The sequence below is a fragment of the Seriola aureovittata genome, chromosome 3, assembly GCF_021018895.1.
Source record: "Seriola aureovittata isolate HTS-2021-v1 ecotype China chromosome 3, ASM2101889v1, whole genome shotgun sequence".
In the NCBI taxonomy this organism is placed as follows: domain Eukaryota; kingdom Metazoa; phylum Chordata; class Actinopteri; order Carangiformes; family Carangidae; genus Seriola; species Seriola aureovittata.
The window spans coordinates 27,795,942-27,816,751 of record NC_079366.1 but is presented as its reverse complement, the minus strand read 5'-3'; the positions used below and the strand labels follow the sequence as shown (position 1 = coordinate 27,816,751).

At 42.2% G+C, this 20,810-nt stretch overlaps 1 protein-coding gene across 3 annotated transcripts in view; it reads right to left on the bottom strand.

Annotated features, from left to right (window-relative positions):
* The window catches only part of LOC130166082 (voltage-dependent T-type calcium channel subunit alpha-1I-like), a 140,064-nt gene that overhangs the window by 35,159 nt on the left and 84,095 nt on the right, over positions 1–20,810 (bottom strand). For all 3 annotated transcript variants that reach the window (XM_056371419.1, XM_056371420.1, XM_056371421.1), the window contains 7 exons: positions 12,447–12,625; positions 11,007–11,133; positions 10,173–10,298; positions 9,467–9,556; positions 6,907–7,099; positions 6,236–6,387; positions 3,574–3,683 (listed from right to left, as the gene is read on the bottom strand). In XM_056371419.1, the coding sequence (XP_056227394.1) occupies positions 3,574–3,683; positions 6,236–6,387; positions 6,907–7,099; positions 9,467–9,556; positions 10,173–10,298; positions 11,007–11,133; positions 12,447–12,625 (977 nt within the window). The remainder of the gene's footprint in view (positions 1–3,573; positions 3,684–6,235; positions 6,388–6,906; positions 7,100–9,466; positions 9,557–10,172; positions 10,299–11,006; positions 11,134–12,446; positions 12,626–20,810) is intronic.

The window sequence follows — 20,810 nt, the reverse complement described above, 5'->3', positions numbered from 1 at the left end:
ACACTTTCAATAGGCTACTATGCAAATGTTGCAGCTTTGGAAACATTACTTGCTTGTTGGCTTCTCTCTTGTCACTTTACAGCTGCATAGAAACCTGCATTTTTACTTTTTTAAATGTTTTTATTATTTGAACCTGGCTGCTGCTGCTCGTGCTGCAGGCTCATGACATGATGACAGATTATGTCACCTGATCCCCTGAGCCCATTCAAGAATGCCAAACACGGCCTCGCTGCTGTTGCTACTTCAAGTTCAACTTGTGGAGGTCAAAAGATTGATTTCCTGAGCGCTCCAGGAGATACCACCAGGGTTATAAAATTATGCAGCTGCAGTTAAGTTCATTTGAATATTCGAATCAACATCAGACACGGGAATATTTGTGAACCTTGTGGCCAATAATTAACGTGTTCCGGCGGTAGAAGATAGACTTCTATTCTAGCTGACATTTAGGTGTCTAAACAAGCTCTGCAATATCTTAGCAAATCAATTTCCAATATGATGATGAAAACATCCACTCACATCCCGAAAGTGTGCAAGGATGTACAATAAAGTGACTCACATTTCTTCATTCGATTCACTGTTCAGAGAATTTCTTTTCTATTTTCTTTATAAATTCTTTGTGTTTTTGTTTGGCTTTGTGTTTTAACGTGAGCTTTATTATACTGTTTATGCACTGTGCCCCTTAAGCTACTTTTGTTTTTTACCTATTTTTCTCAGTTAATTTACAGAACAATACACTGCCTGACAGAGGACCTCGTAACCATGTCCAGTGACAGTGCATTATAGTGACACAATTTAGTTACAACAGCCCATCTCACTTAGTTAAACACATATGTTTTGTGGAACACGAGTCCACCTTGGTATGACAGCCTCCTTATTCAGTTGCAGCCATTTGTTCCATCACACAGACCTGCTTCAGTTTATAATTAAAAAAAAGAAAAGAAAGAAAAAAACCCCCGACGCTACACGCTGACCTTCATGAGACAATCACACTTTCAAAAACATTCTTACTATAATGACATTCAATCAGCTGAGAGACCTACAACTTCCTGACAGGCTGCAGCATCCACACGCTCATCTTGTAAACGGTAAAATGACTGTGTTTATATAGCAGTACTAGCAAGGCACTGGCCTGACCATCAGCTGCAACTGGGGGTTCAGTGTCTTGTTGGACAGGAGGTGCTGGGGGTCAGTGGAGAAACCTGCTCTACCGTAACTGTATTACAGGTGTTCCAGGTATCTTTAAATTCTAAGCTGAGCAGTCTCCAAATGTGGCCTCGTAAAGTAGACTGACTGATTTCACCTGGCCCCTTGGGGCTGCACGGTGAGAGAGCAGGAGAGGAGAGAGAGAGAGAGAGGGAGAGGGAGAGAGAGAGAGGGAGAGGGAGAGGGAGAGAGAGAGAGGGAGAGGGAGAGAGAGAGAAAAACTGTCCAACTGTCAAACCCTGCCTCGGTCAAACCCCTCATCCAAGTCATAGTATCATGTCACCTCTTGGAAAGTAAGCACAGTAGTTTAAAAAGCAGTTACACTTTCTTAAACACACATTTCCCCATTTTTTTTTTTTTTTTCAATCTAGTGAAGTTTCTTTCACTTTTAACTCAATTTACTGCAAAATTGCTGCCTGGGGTATGTTCCTCCACAGTTAATGTATCTCGTCCTAGATAATATCTCAGTTCCAGAGCAGCAGAACTGGCACACATCGAGCTTACAGGGTGCAAACACACACACACACACACACACACACACACACACACACACACACACACACACACACACACACACACACACACACACACACACACACAACGGTGTTTCCTTATAAATCCAGGGCTTTCCAAAAAACATAGAATGGGAAAGACTGGAAAAGATAAAGGGATAGAGAGAAAAAGACAGAAAAAAAACAAAGGACAAACGGAATAATATGACTATAAATGAGTCTGTTTACATAAAGAGAAATAGATAAAGAGGAAGAGACACAGAGACAGAAACAGTTAGACAGAAAGAGAACATTGAAATTAGCTCGGAAGAAATAATTTAGCAAAGAAAGGGGGGGGGGGGGGGGGGGGGGGGGGGGGGGGTGTCACCAACAGCAATTTCCTCCAGCACATCCACAATTCTAAAAATGGATCGGAAGCTACAATAATAAAAATCTACATATTAGGGTATATCAAACAATATTCACCAACGCCATGGCAGCTGCTCCACAGGCCTGTACACGATGATTGTTGAGGTGTTGTGTGTAGTTGAAATCTACAATAATTAAGAAGAATTTCTGCACCTGCACAAGCCTCAGCGTGAGTCTTTTAGCCTATTCAGTCTAATGCACAGTGAAGACAGTGTTTATATGAGTTATCGTTAAAAAAACAATAATTCAACATATAGTTCTGAGTAACGTCATCACCACTTTGTTTGGGGATAGCATGGAGAGAAGACGTAGACAAATATGTAGGTGTAATCATTTACTTTAATCTTTGGTGTTAAGATCTAAATGCTTTCATAAATTAATTTATTTAAAAGGTCCCATATTTTACACTTCTGTGTTTTATTTGAAACCAAAAACCATCTCAGTGCAGTTTTCATCTCCTCTCTCTGGCTTCTCTCTGGAGCTCCAGTCACAACAGGTCGGTTGTTGGATGGTTTGATGGCGGGTCCAGGTGGGCGGGGCTAAGGGCGTGTTTGAGAGCAGTGACCGCTTTGTTGTGACATCACAAAGTCACAGAAGTTCTGACGGCTGGTTTTAAGGCTCAGTTTCAGGCTGTTTGCATTTCACTGTGGACTGAGCACTTTAATACTTTCACAGTATTAATATAGAACCTAAAGCTGATTTATAATCAACAAAGACTTGGAAATCTCACTTTATAAAATGTGGGACCTTATATCCATCAAAGGATTTAAAAAGATATTCAAATATCACACATCTGTATCAGCAAAAACATTATTTTAAAGCGGACAAAATGCTGCTGGGGTTAAGTATTTTATCAACACGATGAGAATATATCTTCTGATGATGCATAATGTTCACTGGCAGAGTATTTCATTTGTTTTCCTACATTATCCACTTTTACAAGCCAATGACTGCTCGTAGCGACTGAAGCGTAATCACCACCACCGGCTGGATGTTGCAGTTTTGTCGTTTTGTCATTTGAATCTGTGATCTTGTTTTTTTTTCCCGTCAACTCTCAGAACTTACCACCATATTATAACGTGACAGTTGTAACGTACGTAAAATTTTGAACAAGAGTTCAGAATAATGTTTTCGGTCCACATCACCACAAAAGGCTGAACCAATCCCAAACATCGCAGGATTTCAGAGAATTATAAGTTTAAGGCTACACCTCACTATTATTTGGTACCGGATATATTTTAACAGGCAACACAAAAATTATATCCTGATTAAGAGAGTTTATACACTCCTTACTATCCCTAACCCTACTGTACTGATACTAATACTATGCTAAATGTGCAGGGGTTTTGTGAAGAGACAGTGAATCCTGGCACAGACAACAGCAGCTTCGCATGCATCATCAACACAAATATATTCAGTCTCATTACAGCTTGGAGTGTCTCCTTAATACCTGTCCTTGAAGAAGCGTCGGAAGCCAAAGGCGACCAGTTTGAGAGAGGCCTCAATCACAAAGGTGGAGGTGAAGAAGTAGTTGCAGTACTTCAGTGTAGTCTCCAGAGACTGAGAGAGGAACAGGGGTTAAAGAGGGACAACGGTTAGAAACGGAAAAAAAAAAAAAAGGAGACAGCAGCAGGATCAGACAGTTAATTTCCTCTGTCTCTATCTCTGATCTTAGCTCTAATAAACTAATAAATCATCCTTTGTTCCACCACTTCTGTGTCCACACTAAGATACTGTAAATGGATTTGTTGTTCATCGTTTTTTTTTTCCATGACAATAAAAGAACCTTTGTATCAGCTGAGAGAGGAAGAGAGAGAAAAAACAACCTCACAAGTCCGGATGAGAGTTGTTGTTGGGTGGATCTGTTTTGTCAATGTGAGAAAAGTATCTTGCCAATGAATCTCTTTTAATAGAAGAGAGCTTAATTGAGACAAACAACTAAATGATGTCAGACTCTGGGGAGGAACAGGGAACTTTTTTTTTTCTTCCAAGACACTGGTATTAATGAGTCAGATAGAGAAAGACTACATGAATCAAAAGCCTGCAATCTTCAATGCACGTAATTGAACCTTATTATCATATCGCAGTCCAACTGTAGATGGATGAAAACTGCATGTGAAGCAGTATATGCTTCTACATTCAAATCAGTAGGTTTGTTTACCTTATACGGCACATTTTCTAAAGGACTTTTGGTATTGGTAGTTCATTAATAAAATTTGATCCTTAGCAAGGCTCTGCATCTTCAGAGAGTTGGATCTTTTACACACATTTGTAATCAAAAGGTGAATCCATCAGAAGAGTCTTCACACAGCTTATTGACGCTGTACAGCCACAGTCACGCTGAAAGGAACTGTTTTGCATATTTACTATTTTGGCAGAACATTTAGATGAGAAGACCGACACCACCCTCATGATAGTTTGTTTTTTCAAACCCCAAAACCGGGACCCTACGCGTTCGCTTTGTGGGACGATTATTCCAGCACTTAGTCCACCAAGCGACCTCAGTCCCTCAGCGAACAGAAAATGATGTTTTGTCTTTAAAAAAATCACCAAAACATAGTTAATTTAAAAGATATATAATAACACTACTAAATACAAAAACACAGGAAGTGCAACGTCTGTGCAGCCTAAGAGCTGAAAACCAGGGCAGTTTGGTAGTGACAGATGAAAACTGGGACTTTTTACTGTCTTGACAGGAAACTGGGAAAATCCTGGACGAATCAGGACGTCTAGTCACTGTATGATAGTCGGCGCACAGACACTAGAGTGGCATCAGTTCCTTTAACTTATCCCTATACTTTAGCTAAAGAAGGTAAACTGAGACTTGAGTACTTATATATATACTGTATATATAATTAATATATTGATTCTTGTCATTACATTATTTATTAATTGTACTATGTTTGTTTTAATTGATGTTCTTTTTTAAGTGGTATTTTTATCTACTGGACATCATTGTAAATAAAGGTTTTTGAGTTTAAATAAAGACATATTTATATAAGGAATGCTTTTTCAGGCAGAGCTGCTCCGGAGACAAAAATAATTGGCTGTCAAAATCCTCAATGAGTGAAGTCAAAGGCCAGTTCAGGGTTACTGCCCTTTTTATCCAGTTTTCTTCCTCTGTTGTTTTCAGTGCGCTTCAGTCTGGTGTTACGCAGGAATAAAAAGCTGCAGGTCTTTCACTCAGCTGTGTGGGCAGTACAGCTGCAGACGTCACTGGCAGCTCAAAACAGTAGTTGGTAAAAGCCAAACGTTAGCAGACTGAGAAGCTAACGCTAACTGTGGAGCCGTGCGGGGGTCGCCTTCAGTGCAGCCGCTTAAGCTGCTAATACCCCGTACCTTCAGCACTGGCACATTGTTGTTTTAAGAGCAGTGAAAATTCGGTTGAAACGCTGAAGACACCGCAGCCTCCAGACAAAACAAGCAGCCTCAAGACAAAACAAGACATGTGCAGCCTGCACGAGCACACAGCCGCGGGTTAGAAGTGTGACGGGGAACAGTGCCAATGTTGAAAATAAGAAAAAAATAAAATAAAATCCTTCACTTGATTGATTTTAGCGTCTTCTTCCATTTCCTCCTGAATAAGAAAAAATAATTAAGCGTGAAATAAGTTATAGATTATTCTATATCAGTTTGATGTGTTCTATTATTCAGCAGGGCGGCACGGAAAATGTAATTACACTCACCCTCAGTAACCCGTAGCCTTAATAACTGTCCTTCATTTATTTGATAGCATCCATCTGAGATTTATCTAAGACGTTTTTAACACAAGCTGATTTTATTTCTGCCTCCAGAGCATCTCTGCTTCTGAAAAACACTTTACATAACTAATACCCCCCCCCCCCGATCTGCCAGAGCACTTGTATTCCAGCACGTGGATGAGTGTTTTTGGTTGTTGGCTGTTTTCTGCTGCTGATTCACAGCAGCAGGTTGGCAGGCTGCCTCTGGGAGTGCCCACTTAAAAAAAAAAAAAAAAAAGTCCAGATGGTGCATCACCACCCACTCAGAAGCACTTAAACAAGTCTGCTGTGTCTTGTCTGTCTGTCTCACTCCAACACCCACACCCACACGCCCGCGACTGTCCTTCCAGCTCCGGCGAGAAGTGCGGTCACCTGTGGCTGGCTGTAGTGCTCCAGGGACATGGTGATGACGTTAATGCAGATGATGAAGGTGATGACCAGGTCCAGGTAGTGGCTGGTGCACAGAGTGTGGATGGCCAGGCGGGCGCGGCCGTAGGAGGCGTAGTAGGGCATCTTCTGGGCCTCTGGAGAGGGAGAAAGTTTAAAGAGGTGAAGAGAGAGGGAAACAAAGACAATGAGAAATATTGATGGATAAATGGTGAAGTGAAGAAACAGGAGTTTAGATGTGGAAGGGAAAGGAAGTAGGAGGAGATGAACGGGGAAACAAAAGCACAGACTCAAGAAAAAAAAAGCAGACGAGACAGGAATAATAATGATATCTCTGCTCTGTGATTGCTCTCCTCTCTCCCTCCCAGGAGCTTTGGGTGTCCCATCTGTCCTCCCTCCCATCTATCCTTATTCGCCTTGACTCGTCCCATCTATCCTCCTTATCACCCCCTCTTTCCTTCCTCCTCTCCCAACTTTCCATTTCTTCTTTCAATTCCCTAATTTTTCTTCCTAATCTTTGCATTTTTCATCTCTCCTTCCTGTGCCTCTAGGCATCTACCCCCCCCACACACTATTTATACTCCCCCTTTTTTCCAAGCATTGTTCTCAGTTCTCCCACACTTTTTTACCCCACCCTCCTTCTCCGACTCTCTTACTTCTCCTCTTCTTCTCCATGCGGCGCTGGCGTTTCTCCTCGCGGCGCCTGGCCTCCTCCACCTCCTGGTGCTGCCGACACTTGTGGAAGTTCTCCACCACCACGCCCACGAACATATTGAGGACGAAGAAGCTGACGATCAGGAGGAAGGAGATGAAGTAGAGCAGCATCCACGGATTGTTGTTGGTTACAGGCTGGAGGAGAGAAAAGACGGAGAGGAAGTTGGGGGGGGGGACAAAAAGTGATGAGTGAGGAATCACTGGGGAAAAAAGTCAAGAGCAGGTGAAGTGAGGAAGATGAGAGGAAAGACTGGTGGGAGATATTCAGGAGAGAAGGTGAAGATTGCAGAGAGTTATTGTTATTGTGGAAAAGAGAAAAAAGTGGAGAGCAAATGTGTAAATAATTGGAAAGTCTGGACAGATAATGAACAAGTAGAAAAAGATTTAAAATTAAAAATGAAAGGAAAGAGAGAAAATCCATGGCGTCACCCATAGGTTTCTGAATAGCTGTTTTGAAGATCCACCATCGCCATCTTGGAAGACGCCTAACTCCGCCTCCCTCTGCCTAACTCCGCCTCCCTCCGCCTAACTCCGCCTCCCTCCACCTCCCTCTCGGCTAATCCAAATATGGGTAAAAAAAGGTGTGGCTGGAGCCGAGACAGTTGTCATAAAGTTGGAAATTTTCTTTTTTTTTAACCAGGCTGTAAACATGTTTGTTTCTGCTGTAAAGTTTGGCCTTTAACATGGGAGTGTATGGAGATTGACACTTCTCTGTTGGCATCATGTTTCAGCCACGTGTAAATCCAGTAACACATAGGCAACAAGAATGATGTGCGTTTGTGCATTTGGTTGTGTTGTGTGTATTCGCAGCGTATGTGTTGACGAATTGATGACTTTGAAGACGTTTTCTGAATTTGCACAGTATTTCTACGTACATGATCCACATGATGAGGTCGCTGTGTAGAAATCAGTTCCTGGATTATCTTGTAAAGAAATGTAGTGAGCAACAAGTGAGGACCAGTCATCTACTTTGTCCCTTTTTTGAGATACGTTTGAAGATGACATATTAGCCTCTCACTATGGACAGTTCTCCAATTAAACCAAGACACTCCACACTCCACCTCCGGTCCAGAAACCCTGGAGCTGCCACCAGTCAGTCCGACAGGCGGGATGACAGGGAAACAGAAGAATAGGAAGGAGAGGGAGACAATGTGAAGAAAAGATCAGGGCGATCAGGTTAGGAGCTAGTCATCGGAGGGAGTCATTACAAAACAAAAATCAAGTTCAGGTGAAAGAAAGCCGGAGATGAGAGGGAGATTTTCAATTTGGAAGAGTGTTGAGTGTTGAAAGCGCAGGGCGGAGTGCAAATAGGATTAGTCATTCAGTGCCATGAGCTGAGGTTTCTCCCTGAGGCGGGGGAAACTGAATCATCCAGAATAATGTCCTCTCCTTAATAGATTCCCTAATAGATTCTCAAATAAAACCAGCTCGTGAGGGAATCTGTTCACTTTGTAGCCACTAATTTGCAACGTGTCATTGGACTTTGACGTCACGTGTGTGAACGTGTCTGCACGGTGTGTGTGAGGTTAAAGGAAAGTTTACTGAACTTTTAAACCAGTGGATTAAACAGAGTGGGGTATACTATTAGAAGTATCAAAGTGACGACTGCATTTTGTTCACCCACTCTCTTCAAACCATAATCGGGGAGTAAATTGTCGATAACGATGAAAATAGAAAAAAAGTTTCAGTCCTTTATTCCTTGTCTTGCAGCTGATGAGCACACACAGAGGCGGTTTGGACTCAGCTTGGCTGAGACGCTTGGGTCCACGTCTGGCCGCCGGGCTCATATGCAAGTCGTTCTCTCAAGCCCTGCCTAAGGTGGTGACCTGACGGCAGCATATCTCTGTCCCACTTTAGTCTACAGGTCTTCTCTCCAGATTGTGAGTGAGTTCATCGCTCCAAAGTGAAGCAGTTTGTATTTTCAGGATCTGCAGTGGTGTCAATATTGCAGAGAGAGAAGAACACTGCAGTTATAAAATAGCCTGTCATGGTGACAAGGGTGCTGAGTCTGAATCTGCCTGTTGATTGATGATCCAACCTTCACCTACAATCATAACTTTATAATATACCTAAAGTATAACATCACATATACAAACAGCTAAAATAACTTAATGTTATGTGTCTTTGACAGCCATCCCATCCTGCTTTAGTTCAATCCTAAGGATAAGGAGAGCAGATAGAGGCGATGCTGCTTTGCTTCTATAGAAGAAATCGTAGCTGGTCTGGTGATGTGATCGGGAAGCCTCCTGTCCTGTGGAGGAGTTCTGGGCACATTCGACTGGGAGGACACACTGGGGCAGACCAGAAGGAGGGATTTCATATCCCATATGGCCCGAGAACGCGTGGGATTCCCTAGAAGCAGCTGGACGGCGTAGCTGCTCAGTTTCCTGCCACTGCAAACTGGACCCAGGTTAAACGGCAAAAGAATGGTTGGACTGACTGAGTGTTACACTTTTCCGCATGTTGTATGAGTGTCAGTACATAGTGTGTGTCTGGTATTACCTGCTGGTCAATTCCCACTGCATCCAGACCATGGTACATGATATTGACCCATCCGTCTTTGGAGGCCAGCACAAACAGGGACATCAGAGCCTGGAGGGGGGAGAGGGAGAGAGAGAGAGAGAGAGAGAGAGAGAGACACACACACACACACACACACACACACACACACACACACACAACTTTATTCAGCTCTAAATTGGTTGATGTTAACAATTGTTTTTAGTGAGGTAAAACGCTTACAGTACAAATATGACAAAATACCAAATAACAAACTAAGAATTCATACAGTAATTTAATTTTAATTAATCATTTTTGTGCTAAATGTGCTGTAATGCACTTGTTTGTTTATTCGTTCCAAACAAACGACTGCACTTTAGAGCAGAAAACATGTAGAACTGCTGTCATGTGATATGAATCAGTTATAGAATATACATGTATTTATACTGAATTACATTAATATACATTTTTGCATTATTTTCACACATTTTGTAGCAGCTGAGGTGTAGTTTACTACCCGCCATCAAGTATGTGTTAGTTATTTCTCTTGCACTGCACAGCAGGAGAAACGATATCCCCTATAGTGTGCTAATCATCATTATAATGTTTATGAGTCTGTGCACTGTTGTTTGTGTGTGCATCCAGGATTAGTACGTTCAAAGCAATCCAGACAGGATGTCAGGAACGTGTCTTTTTCTCTTTCTTGTACCTGTCCGAGGTTGTCAAAGTTGTATTTGTGGTGAATCCATCGATAGTTGGCAGCCAGACAGTCGGATTTGTTAGTGATGTTCTTCACGTCGAAGCCCACACAGTAGTAGAACTTGCCTTTGAAGAGCTTGGAAGGGAAAACACACACACGGGGAGGGAAAACCAGAAGCAGAGGCGCACAATGATGAGTTTTTGACAAGGACGTGACAACAGCGCTCGTGTGGAGCCACTTCCTGCGGCTTTTTTGAAGTGATTTCATAATTAGCGTCTGTAACTTAGCGTGTGGGTGAGGACTCCGTAAACACTTGATATCAACAGTTTGCTTTTCCTCCCTGAGAAGAGATGCTTTTTAATTCTCAATCACACTGACCACATCAAAGTGAGTAAAACAATGCACAACGGCGGAAAAGAGAGAAAGAGAATAATAACGTGAAGTGATGCGAGGGAGAACAGCGTGGGATTGACAGCTAGATGCAAAAGAATATATGGTGCTGCACCAATTAAATGAAAAGGGGAAAACCAACTCAGCTGTAAGTTTACAAGACTCATGAACTTGCCTGTAAATAGGATAAAATAATTGTGGCCTCGAAAGAATATTTTGACCCATTTTGATTCTCATGTGAATAAAAATTAAGTGAGCATGGGGGTCAGCGCGTTAGGTCATATTATATTTGCAGTCGGTCCAATTAAAGTTTCTGAAGACAGTACTCTTAAATTGTTAAAGGCTTGTGAGATTAATAAAAAAAAAAAAGAAAGACACAAAAAAGAAAGACGGAAAAAAAGAAAACTAAGTGTAAGGTGGAGAACATCTGAATCCATATTTGATGGTGTTTACCTGAACACCAAGGATGCCAAAAATGATGAAGAAGGCGCAACAGATGAGAACAATGTTGCCGATGGGCTTGAGGGACGTGATGAGGGTCTCAACCACCAGCTTCAGACCTGGAGCCCTGCTGATCACCCTGGAGGACAGGCGGAGACGGAGACAGAGATAGAGGAAGACAAAGAGAACAGGAACGAGAGGCGAGGACATGATAGCGTCAGAATTCAAAGAAAAGAATTTAAAAAAACAACTTACTTTACATAATATAAAGAAATACAGTATATGTCATCTTTAAAAGCAACAATGAAAAGGGCGACTGTGTAGTTCATTTTGATGCAGTGGAGACGAGGCAACATTTAGCAACATATACTGTATTTCCCTCCAATAACTTGGAGTGAGAACTGTACAAGTAACAATTTGTCACACATTTTGTGCAGCTTAGTGGAAGAAGGATCTAACAGAAGACTGAGCAGGGTCACATGGTGCAGTTTAGATAATGACATAAAGCACAGACTGAATTCATTTAGTTTCAGATCTCTGCTCTCTACTTCCTTAACTGCTCTGTCAGGTGATAGTCGCCTCTAAACGAAGCTTATCATAAATTAGTGGTTCCAAACCCAGGGGCTTGGAAACACCGGGGGGGGGGGGGGGGGGGGGGGGGGTAAGATAAAGATAAATCTGAAATGTCAGGGGATGATTAATGAGACAGGTGAGCATATAAAAATTGCATATCTGCTACAAAATTATAGGTACCACTTTCTAATAAAGCAGACTTTACAAAGGGCTTATAAACTGTAACTGTTTCAGCTTCATTAATAGTTAATGTATAATCCACTGGTGCTTTATAGATCAGGGAAAAGCCCTTAGTAAAAGGCTGCAAATAATCCGGCTGGTCAAACACCTACCTGATGAAAGACTGATCTATAAAGATCAGTAAATGTTTAATTAAGCTGTAATAAGGTCTTTAATTACAACCTATAAAACTGTTATAAAAAAGGTGCCTCATTAGAAAGTGGTACCAAATGTATTACAGTTCTCAAACCTTTCCTATTTTCTTGTGGATTCATGTTGAGTCTTAGCTTCATAAAACAGCTGGAAAAAGGAAAATATATTGGATTGGTTGAAACTGATAAATATTCTCCATATAAAGTATGACAAGAAGACACATGTTTAGAGGGGTCACAAGCCAAAATAGACGCGGAAAATCATGTAAAACCATGTTTTTTAGAAATATTAAAATATGTAAGGAACAATATAAATAAATTTCAAATGGTAGAAAATCTGTGGATTTGTTCACAGAACACAATAATTTCTTCTCTGTGTGTGTGAATCTCCAGCCTGGCCATAAAAACTTCATTTCACATCCTTCAAGAAGGGAGAGAAAATAGAGAGAGCAAGAGAGAGAGAGAGAGAGAGAATAATCATGCCGCAAAAACAGTTTGCCTTGCTAACCTGAGGGGACGCAGCGTCCGGAGCAACCTGAGAACACGAAGCACCCCCAGGATCTTAGCCCCGCCCGCCATGGAAACCACGATGTCAATCAAAGAGACGAAGACCAGGAAACCGTCGAGTATGTTCCAGCTGCTCCTGAGATAGGCCCTCTCCCCCAGGTACAGACCCATGGACACCACCTGGAGAGATGAAGGGAGAGAAGCTGAAGCCTGCACAGGTAATGCAACAGTGGCCACACACCCACACCCACACCCACACCACACACACACACACACACACACACTCACACACTCACACACCCACACCCACACCCACACACACACATGCACATAGACTTTGATATTCAGATTTCTTATTTGGCTTCTCAAACATGTATTTCATTTCATGTCAGCTGCTTTCCGGAGGAGAGGAGAGGAGAAGAGAGGAGAGGAGACATTTGAAACAAAGATTAAAGACAAAAAACACGGGAGGCGGAGAGAACTGTGATTGAGGGAGAGAGGTGTTACAACCAAAAAATGTGTTACGTTTCCAAGGAGATGAAAGGAGGGGAAGAAGGAGAAGAAAGACAAACAACAGCCCTTAAATCCCAATATGAGAAAGTGAATGTTTGAAAGGAAGAGGGAGGGAAGAGACGAGGAGAAAGATCAAGGAAACAAAGAGAGGAAGGGGAAAGAAAGACGGTTAAAAGTCTACTACAGTTCAAACAAAAATAGTGGTAATCTCCAACATCACTGTCTCCACATTCAAATTATGATTCATGGTTTTTGTAATGATGAATCCTCATCAGCAATATCAAAGTCCTGTGGATTTGTTTGTGGAGTGAAAACTACTTTTATGTTGACACTGAATCTTGCTGACTGCAGCGTAACGAAGGAAAAATGTTTATGATTTAAACTCGAGAAGAATAATTCGAAGAGAGGCTTTACTATTTCATTTTTAGTTAAGTCATACAGTAGTTTGGACTGCTGACACGGCGCTGCAGCAGTCTGCCCCAAATCCTCTTTAATCAGACCCTTCTCCACTTCTCTGGACTCACACACCGGAACTGAACCAGGAAGGCAAGAGGAGAGGAGAGGAGAGTAAGGGTGAGGTGGAGGAAAGGAACGACGAGACAGTCATCGGTGCAAAGGAACGAAAAGGTGGAAATAAGGGGGGGAAAAATAAAGAGAAAAATAGGAAGTTTTGAGATGAAAAAAAGAGCCGGTGAACTTGGAGGAAAAAGGTTACATGGCAGATGTTTGTGTGCGACATCGTTTGACACCTGCCAGGCATTTTCGTGGCAATAACGACTTGGTGTGGCTGTCATGTCGCAAAGAGAACGTGCACAGAAAAAAAAAAAAAAAAAAGCTGGGGCTGGTGGTAGTCGTGCAAATACCACTGAAATTCTATCTTTTCTAAATCTATCCCGAACATCAACAATGCTACCTCTTTTTTCAAATCTCTTCCATCCAACTATGTACAGATAACCTATATTGATCTCAGCACAGTTTATGGAATGGATGTCGACCACAGGTAGTGCTTGAGGAGATTTTTTTCATGTATTCATTTGTTTATTTATTTATTCATTCATTATAACTTCAGTACACAGCTGGCTGCAGAGCTTAATAACAAAAACAATTCAACAGTAATCTATATTCCATTATCAAAAAGGAGCAGGGAGAAGAAAAACCTTCTGAAAATAAGTGACACAGATGATCTTCCAATTTCAACCTTTGAAGACGCAACAAAATGCAACAACCTGGAGGCAGTTGTTCAAATTTCTATGTTATAATTCAAGTTTATAGTCTCCACTGGAATCCACTGAAACTACAGCTGTTGTCCTGCCTTAACAAACAGGTAACAAATGTTAAAGGAGCTATTTGTAAGTTTTGCTATTGCGACAATAGCTAATGTTCGCATTAACAGCTGTTTAGCAGTTTCCGATACCGAGTCAGTGTAGCGTCCGGTCTGCCCTGAACAAGTAGCGCTGCTCAGAGGACGTATTTTAACCTCTTGCCATGTAAACGCAACAATGGCTGAAGCTGTTAAGACTGGTAGGTAAACAGCTGTTACTGCTAACGTTAGATATGTAGCAATAGAAAATAGCTCCTTTAAAGAGGTAATTTCAAGGAATCATGCAGTGATTATCTGATACTATATTTTCCGTGGGTTACTCCTTTACTGGACTGACAGTTGGTGTCAGTGGCTCATACCTACTGATAATCTAACCCACAGTGACAGCCTCTCTGGTCATTAGACTGAGATAATAGACAGTATTAGATAACATATTTCATAATACAGTTTTACTGGGCTTCTTTACTTCCTTTAGAAATGCTTGGATAAAAACTCTGCTGCATTTCAGTGTGCTGGAAACCCTTGACAACATGTTCCACCTCTGAACAAACACCATAACTGTCACCACAGTAACTCAAAGTGAGTGACGGCAGCAGCAGCAGCGGTGGCAGCGTGGTAGCAGACAGCGCCATGCCAACAGTTGTCAGGGCATCGTAACGCTGAAGAAATAAGGTCAAACCTGAACATCGGGGGGTGAAAAGGACAAAAAAACAAAAAAAGAGAGAAATAAAGAAGAAGTATGAAAGAAAGGCAACGCAGGGGAAAGAAAGGCAGCCAGATGAAGGGAGAGAAGGATGACGAAATTCAGAGAGAGAGAGAGAGAGAGAAAAACAACTGAAGTAGTCAGTTTGCAGAGTTTCATTCAGCTCAGTTTAGGAACAGATGATCTTTGCTCATCTCCTCGACAGCTGACACAGACCAAAACTTTCACTGTAAGAAAATGTCCCATCTGTCCTCGCTGGTGAGATCTGTACAGCGGCGAGTCACTGTCATATTTCACACGATGGGTCTTTCGTCATGTTTTGACAGGCTCGATAGCCAGTTATAATACATCTGCTCTGTTATTAATAGCAGCCGGCTATACCAAAGCCCCTCCAGGACTATTGGAGTGCCGTGGGACCTCCATTAAGCAGATCAAATATCATCCATGATAAAACATGATGCATGGGAAATCTATCGCAGGCCGATGCCAGCGCTATTATCAAAGCCAGCTCTGCTCCTCTCGCACTACCAGCTGTCCTTTGGCTGACAGGACGAGCGTGTCACATTAAATTCAAATTCAAATTACATTCAAACCCCATTTGGAAATATAATTTAGCAGAAAATATGGCATTGATTGTACATGTCACTTCAGAGTTGTTTTTGCAATGTGATGTTTAAGATGGGATTTTGTGAGCTGTCATAGGTTTGAAATGAATCTCTAAATCGTTCCCACAGTACTCTTCACACTGTACCCATGTTTCAACATAACTCTGTAGCCCAAATGTTCAGAGTTTGAGCTTGAACTCTTCATTATTTGTTTGAGAAGAGACAAATCTGATCTGTGTGCATCAACCATTAGCCACTGAAAGTCTCCGCATGTGGTCAAATTTACAAAAACAACTACAGGAAATATGGGCAGGAAAAGTAAATAAAATAAATTTGAAAAAATATTGAAACTGCAGCCAATTTTTTGAGGAGGCGACCAAGGTAGCCAACAGAGGTCACTAGTGGCTGAGATTCTGCAAAACTGTGTGTACTGTGGCAGCGGAGAAGCGAATGTGAGCTGGCTCTAGCAGCAACTGCCAGATTGGATTAGGTTTTGAGGAAGCTGATTTGGGCTGAGAACCAACTGCGTGTGGTCGACTCTATCTCTTTCAAATTATGTTTAAATAGTACAAACTTGTTTTGCCAAATGCGCTCTGTGCTCTGCTGACTGAGTAATGATCCATGGCAAAGTGTTTTCAGAACGAAGAAAGGCCCGAAGAGAGGAGGCTCTGGACTGTTTTCTGAGTGATCGAATAAAAAATATCAGGTAAAACACTCAGAAAAATCACAAAGTTACACAAGTCTTGACAGCAGCTGGCAGCTTCAGTGGAGTAGTTTGGAAATTTTGTGTCTCAAAGGAGCGAAGTTGAAAAAAGGTGAAGAACATGAGTCATTCATGTTACGAGGTTAGACTCTCTCGGTCCAACCTTTGAGCATGTGGCAGACGTCTTGTTCCAACACGAGGCTGCTGCGACCAAAATACTGTAGAGTTTTAATGGAAGAGTTGTGACCGGCTAACACTTCCTGTGAAGCCTTTGAAATGCTCTTTAGTAAATGGCATTTGTTGTGCACAGACCTGGAACTGAGACGCAGGACATTGCTACTTAGAGCTCAAAAACAAGATCTAAGGTTCTATTTCTTTCAGCTTTTATTACTAAGCCCATAAAATAAAGCACAGTGCTTTAATGGAAACAGAATTTTCGGAAATTTTATGACTTAAATGTTGCCTGTATTTATTTTTAATATTATTATTGGTACATTTAATGGCATATTCATTTATTTATTGAGTCGTTTATATATTTATTTATTATTATTTTTGTTTCAGTGCTCCATAGTTTCAGGAAGTGCTAAATCACTGGTGCTGTGGGAAGAAATGGACCCAGTGACGAGATAAACAAAGCGTTGACAGAGTCTTTAAATTGAACAGTGTGAGCGCAGAAAGCGGTGCAACACACTGGCGGCTAAAATGCTTGTCTGACACTCGGTCTGTCCGTCAGTCCCGCTTAGACCTTATAACGGTCTGATCAGTTTTAGCAGGCAAAAGACACGGTGTGACGAGACCGTGTCAACTGTGGACAAAGCGTGTACGGGTGTGTGTCTGTTTGGACATGTATGTGTGTGTGTGAGAGAGAGAGAGAGAGAGAGAGAGAGAGAGAGAGAGAGAGACGGGGGTGGAGGTGGAAAGATAGCCAGCTCCACACTCCTCTCCCTGTTTCTAATTAGAGTCTGATGTTCAAGGTCAGACTCACTGTGTGCAGGCAGGACTGTTTACACTGATCACTACGGGGGTGTGCATGTGTGTGTGTGTGTGTGTGTGTTTGTGTGTGCGTGCGTGTGTGTGTGGACAGGAGATGAGAACAGGCCGTCCTCGTGATGGAGTGTGTCTCGGAGAGGAAACTCTGTTTAATTAGTGTGGTTTCTTAATTAGAGCTCCATGGAGAGAGATCTGACTGACCAGCCTGGAACAACAGATTAAGAGCAACAAGAGGGGAGGGAGGAAGAGAGAGAGAGAGAGAGAGAGAGAGAGGGATGATGGGATGGATGATGGAAAGAGGCTAAAATACAGTGCGAAGAAAATAATGTTGTATCTGTGTTGTATTGAGAAAACTAACAGCATGGCAGATCATTATCTTAACTGTCCATGAATTCATTAATTACTGTTTAAAACTGTTTTAACATTTAGAGAAATTATAATTAGCTAAATAAATTATTTATTGATGCCAATTAATAAACATGCATTTACACGGAGCGCAATTACAATGTGAGTTTGTGAAGCTCCGAGGCAACAAAGGATTTCATAAAGAAAAAATCTGCTATTCCTGCAGCGACCGACTGAATCAATTAGAGGGTCTTTCTCTCTGATTTGTCCGGCGTCAAAGGACCGAGCAGCACGGAGAGGAAAAGCATTCCTGCGTATCTCTATAAAAGCCCGACTCCACGGATGCAACACAGGCAGAGAGATTATTATGAGGTTTCTCTTGAGTGTAATCATTAGAAAAAAGTCAGTGCAGAAGAAAGTCAGTAAGTATTTAAGTAAGCACATAAGCAAGTGAGCAAGTAGGTAAGGGTGTATGAAAAGGTTGGTGGAAGGTGGGAAGATGCCATATGGTTACTTCTGATGAAACACATTGGCAGCTTTAATAACTCAGTAAGTAAGTTGGTAAGTAGGTATTTAAGTAAGTAAGTAATTAAACATCTAAAGTTTACTTTGATAGCATCCATCAGAAATCCTCAGAGACCCGCTGGTGGTTTAATGCCGTCGTTAACGCGAGCAGCTTCCCGGCCATGCACCGCGCTAAAAGTGATTGCCTCATTATGAACCGGGAGACGTCTGCAAACACCGGCCGAAGATACGGAGGAGTTTAAAGTCAGAGGTGTAACTTGCTAAACATAATGTTGTCACTGTCGATGTGGAATATATGAAGCACTTGAGATCATGTGCTTATGATACGAGGTCTCCGGTTCAAACATTGAAAAATCTGCACAGGAAAAGTAAATGCTGTACGCTTTCTCTTGATGGAAGCTACCACTCACTGTTATTGCCTGGACTACACAGGGTCACCCTCTTTTGAACAAGCAGTTTTCCCAGTTGCCTGAGACAGTTTGGACTCGTTTGCCGGCCTGTAAGCTCATTGAAACTTGTTATGGGCCAGATGTACTGAGAAATCACTGTCGCGCAACTTCGTTCCTGCGGTTTTCATCGAGTTTGTGACCACAGTCATTACGCAGTCAGCTCCTGTACTGCTGTGCTTTTCTGCTGAACCTCCAGGGCGCACTCTGCCAGTGAAGCTGAGCTCACGGGGCGCAGGTCAGCTCAGAAAAGGCAATAAACATGGTAAACACAAAGGAGATGGAGTATAAGAAAAGGTAAGAGAGAGAGAGAGATAGACAGGTCCAGCAGAGTGGAGCAATGTTTTAAACTAAACAAAGAAAAGTTTAGTTGCAGTCTGGAGTGATTTTACATCATTGATGGTAAAGTTTGATTAACACAAACCCCAATTCCCCCGTCCATTACTCTTTTGTGTTACAGTAATCACATACTGTGTGTTCAACAATAATTGCCTAATGGCTTCAATTTCGTTTCTAACAGTCAGGTTTTAGTTCTAAATAAGGCTTAATGCGTATTTATTTCCACCACTGCAACCTTACTTTACGCCTCCTCTCGAGAGGCAGAGAAACGTTGCTGCAAAATCTACAGACGCAAATAACGTGACCTCAGTGAATCCCACATACATCCTCCCCCTCTGTTAGCACGTCTCCTGTTCTAGATACAAACGATACGCAAACCTGTGATTCCAGCCTGCTGCAGCTTTCTGATACATGCAGCACGAGTGTTCGGGGCAGAGTGTGTCACATCTGCACCTGAAAATCCGGCGCACATCTGGCCCTGTGTGTGATATCAGGCCGACATTAACATGACTTGATATGAGAACCTCATCAGTTGGAGACCGTTCCCCTGAGGATTTCATCGCTAAATGAGGTCCTTTCAGTGGAGGTGGTGGTGTTAATATCTGTGTTATGGGTTGCAGGATAAATGCTGTCACAAGTATATTAAGACAAATGATTGTGTAATTGTTTGGAAACACGTAACGCTGCAGCTGAGATGAAGCTCGTGTTCCGTGCAAACACAAAGAGGATGGGAACGTGAAGCTGGCAGGATGATAATTACTTTAACTGTAAGAGTCGGACCTTTGGCTCGACAGTGGATGGAAGTCGGTGGCTACGGTGGAGCGACTAACAGACAGTATTCCAGATAAGATCGTGAGCGGCATGATAAGGCTGGGACCGCCTCTGAGCGTCCAAATGAAGCAGCGCATGGACGGGTAACAACAGAGCTCCAATGATTAAATTACAAACAAGGGGACAAAAGAGCTCAGAGGACGATAAGAGACTGATACAGGGCTCCGTATGAAATTAATTAAACCAGGAGCAGAGAGAAGATGAAGTGAACAAAAATGTGAGCGATTGAAAGACCGATTGAAGGAATGGAGGTAAATACAGAAGGAGACAGAAAGGGGGTGGGGGGGGTGGAGATAGAGAAGAGGATGAATAACAAAGCAAAGCTAAGTTCAACCTGGGGCCAAACTGCATATACTGTACATGCACATGTGACTCTACACCACCACAGTGCTGAGATCTACATATCACCGTGTTACACATGTCTTCATTATCCCTGCTCATAAATAAATCACTATAGGCTTTCTACCAATGCGGAAAACGCCTGGAGACACACAGCCCTTAATAATAATGGATGATGCCCTGTCTTCTGGACAGCAGATTAGTGGATAAAAAAGAGAATGTGTGTGTGTGTGTGTGTGTGTGTGTGTGTGTGTGTGTGTGTGTGTGTTTATCGATGGGAAGTCCAGGAGTAGCTAAAGGGCAGCTGAAGAGCGATAGCCTTCTAATTAACTTCATTATCTATCTGCCCATCGCTAATGGGACATGTGCAACTGATTAAACCGCGAGTTGCAGAGTTGTTAAGAAAAAGAAGAGGAGAGAGAGAGAGAAAAAAAAAGAGGAGGTTGGGGGTCCATAACAGCTGGAGATGAAAGGGAAAGATGAGAAGAAAGAAGGGAAGAAGGGATGGAGAGAGAAGAAGGAAACCGGATGGGAAACGAAGAGGGGAAAGAAGTGGACAGGAGCAGGAGATAAGAGGATGTAAGAAAAAGATAGGAATTACAATTCCAGTAGATGAGAGGCAGAGAGCAGAAACCCGGAGGAGAGAGAGGAGATGAGATACAAGGTCAGAAAAGAGCAATGGGGAGGAATTGCATGAGAGGAGAG